The sequence below is a fragment of the Laccaria bicolor genome, genomic scaffold (genome assembly GCF_000143565.1).
Source record: "Laccaria bicolor S238N-H82 LACBIscaffold_105 genomic scaffold, whole genome shotgun sequence".
Classification (NCBI taxonomy): Eukaryota; Fungi; Basidiomycota; class Agaricomycetes; order Agaricales; family Hydnangiaceae; genus Laccaria; species Laccaria bicolor.
Window position 1 is genome coordinate 44836 of NW_001889976.1, and position 1361 is coordinate 46196.

Below are 1361 nucleotides of genomic sequence, written 5' to 3' on the forward strand. Positions count from 1 at the left end.
CTAATGAGAAATATAAAAAATCGTAATGAAAAAGCGCAGGAGCCTAATGAAATATCCTAATGAAAATTCTAAGAAATGATAATGAAAAAGCGCAGGAGCCTAATGAAATATCCTAATGAGAATTCTAAGAAATGGTAATGAAAAAGCGCAGGAGCCTAATGAAATATCCTAATGAAAATTCTAAGAAATGGTAATGAAAAAGCGCAGGAGCCTAATGAAATATCCTAATGAAAATTCTATGAAATGGTAATGAAAAAGCGAAGCAGCCTAATGAAATATCCTAATGAAAATTCTAAGAAATGGTAATGAAAAAGCGCAGGAGCCTAATGAAATATCCTAATGAAAATTCTAAGAAATGGTAATGAAAAAGCGAAGGAGCCTAATGAAATATCCTAATGAAAATTCTAAGAAATGATAATGAAAAAGCGCAGGAGCCTAATGAAATATCCTAATGAAAATTCTAAGAAATGATAATGAAAAAGCGCAGGAGCCTAATGAAATATCCTAATGAGAATTCCTTTGAAATGGTAATGAAAAAGCACAGGAGCCTAATGAAATATCCTAATAAAAATTCTATGAAATGGTAATGAAAAAGCGCAGGAGCCTAATGAAATATCCTAATGAAAAGTCTCAGAAATGATAATGAAAGGGCCAAAGAGCCTAATGAAATATCCCCATGATATCTCATTATCCTTGCCTATAACTTATGAAAGATTCCAGTGACAAATTGAATGAAATAGATGGGCAATCCTAATGAGATGCCTTTCATCAAACCTGTGGCATTATACACAATGGCTCTTGGACAGTTGTCATAGATTAATCATAAATAGTGGTAGCCACTAGTGTGGGTTTGGGGCGAGCCTTTTGAGCCAGGATTGGCGCGGCGCCGTCTACGGCGTCTTCCCCTGAATTTCTGGCCATGGCATCTTCCAATGCCAAATTTCTGGTCGTCTTTTGTGGACCCTTGCACCGTTTGACTGTCTCATCTTCAGTTGTGGGATCAGTGGTATAGTCTTCACTTTGCACACGCGCTGTCTGTTTACGCTTTTTTTTTACAACGGGCGGATCGGATTCAGGATCATCGGGGAGACCTTGGTCCATTAACATAGGCAACGTGAAATGAGCTGGATGCACCCCAGAGGAAGCATTTGGAGAAGCGTGCCCATTGGCTGCAGCAGTGGCAAGAGCCGCCACAGCACCCATATTCCTTGTACTGGCCGCAGGGGTGCCCATCGCTGTTGTCATTAAGGCCGCATTTGGGACCATTGCTGGATCCAGTGGCTGATCTGGGCTACCTATCAATGTCCCAGATGGTGTTGTACCAATAGGATCCATGTGGGGGTCTGCAGTGGAAATGGTCG

At 40.6% G+C, this 1361-nt stretch overlaps 1 protein-coding gene across 1 annotated transcript; it reads right to left on the minus strand.

The window, feature by feature from the left end:
* Window positions 1-816: 816 nt before the first annotated feature.
* Window positions 817-1266, minus strand: LACBIDRAFT_335644 (uncharacterized protein; the record flags this gene model as incomplete). The annotated part of the gene is made up of 1 exon (XM_001890516.1): window positions 817-1266. One exon carries the CDS (start codon window positions 1264-1266, stop codon window positions 817-819), a length of 450 nt encoding a protein of 149 aa, XP_001890551.1.
* Between the last annotated feature and the right edge of the window lie 95 nt (window positions 1267-1361).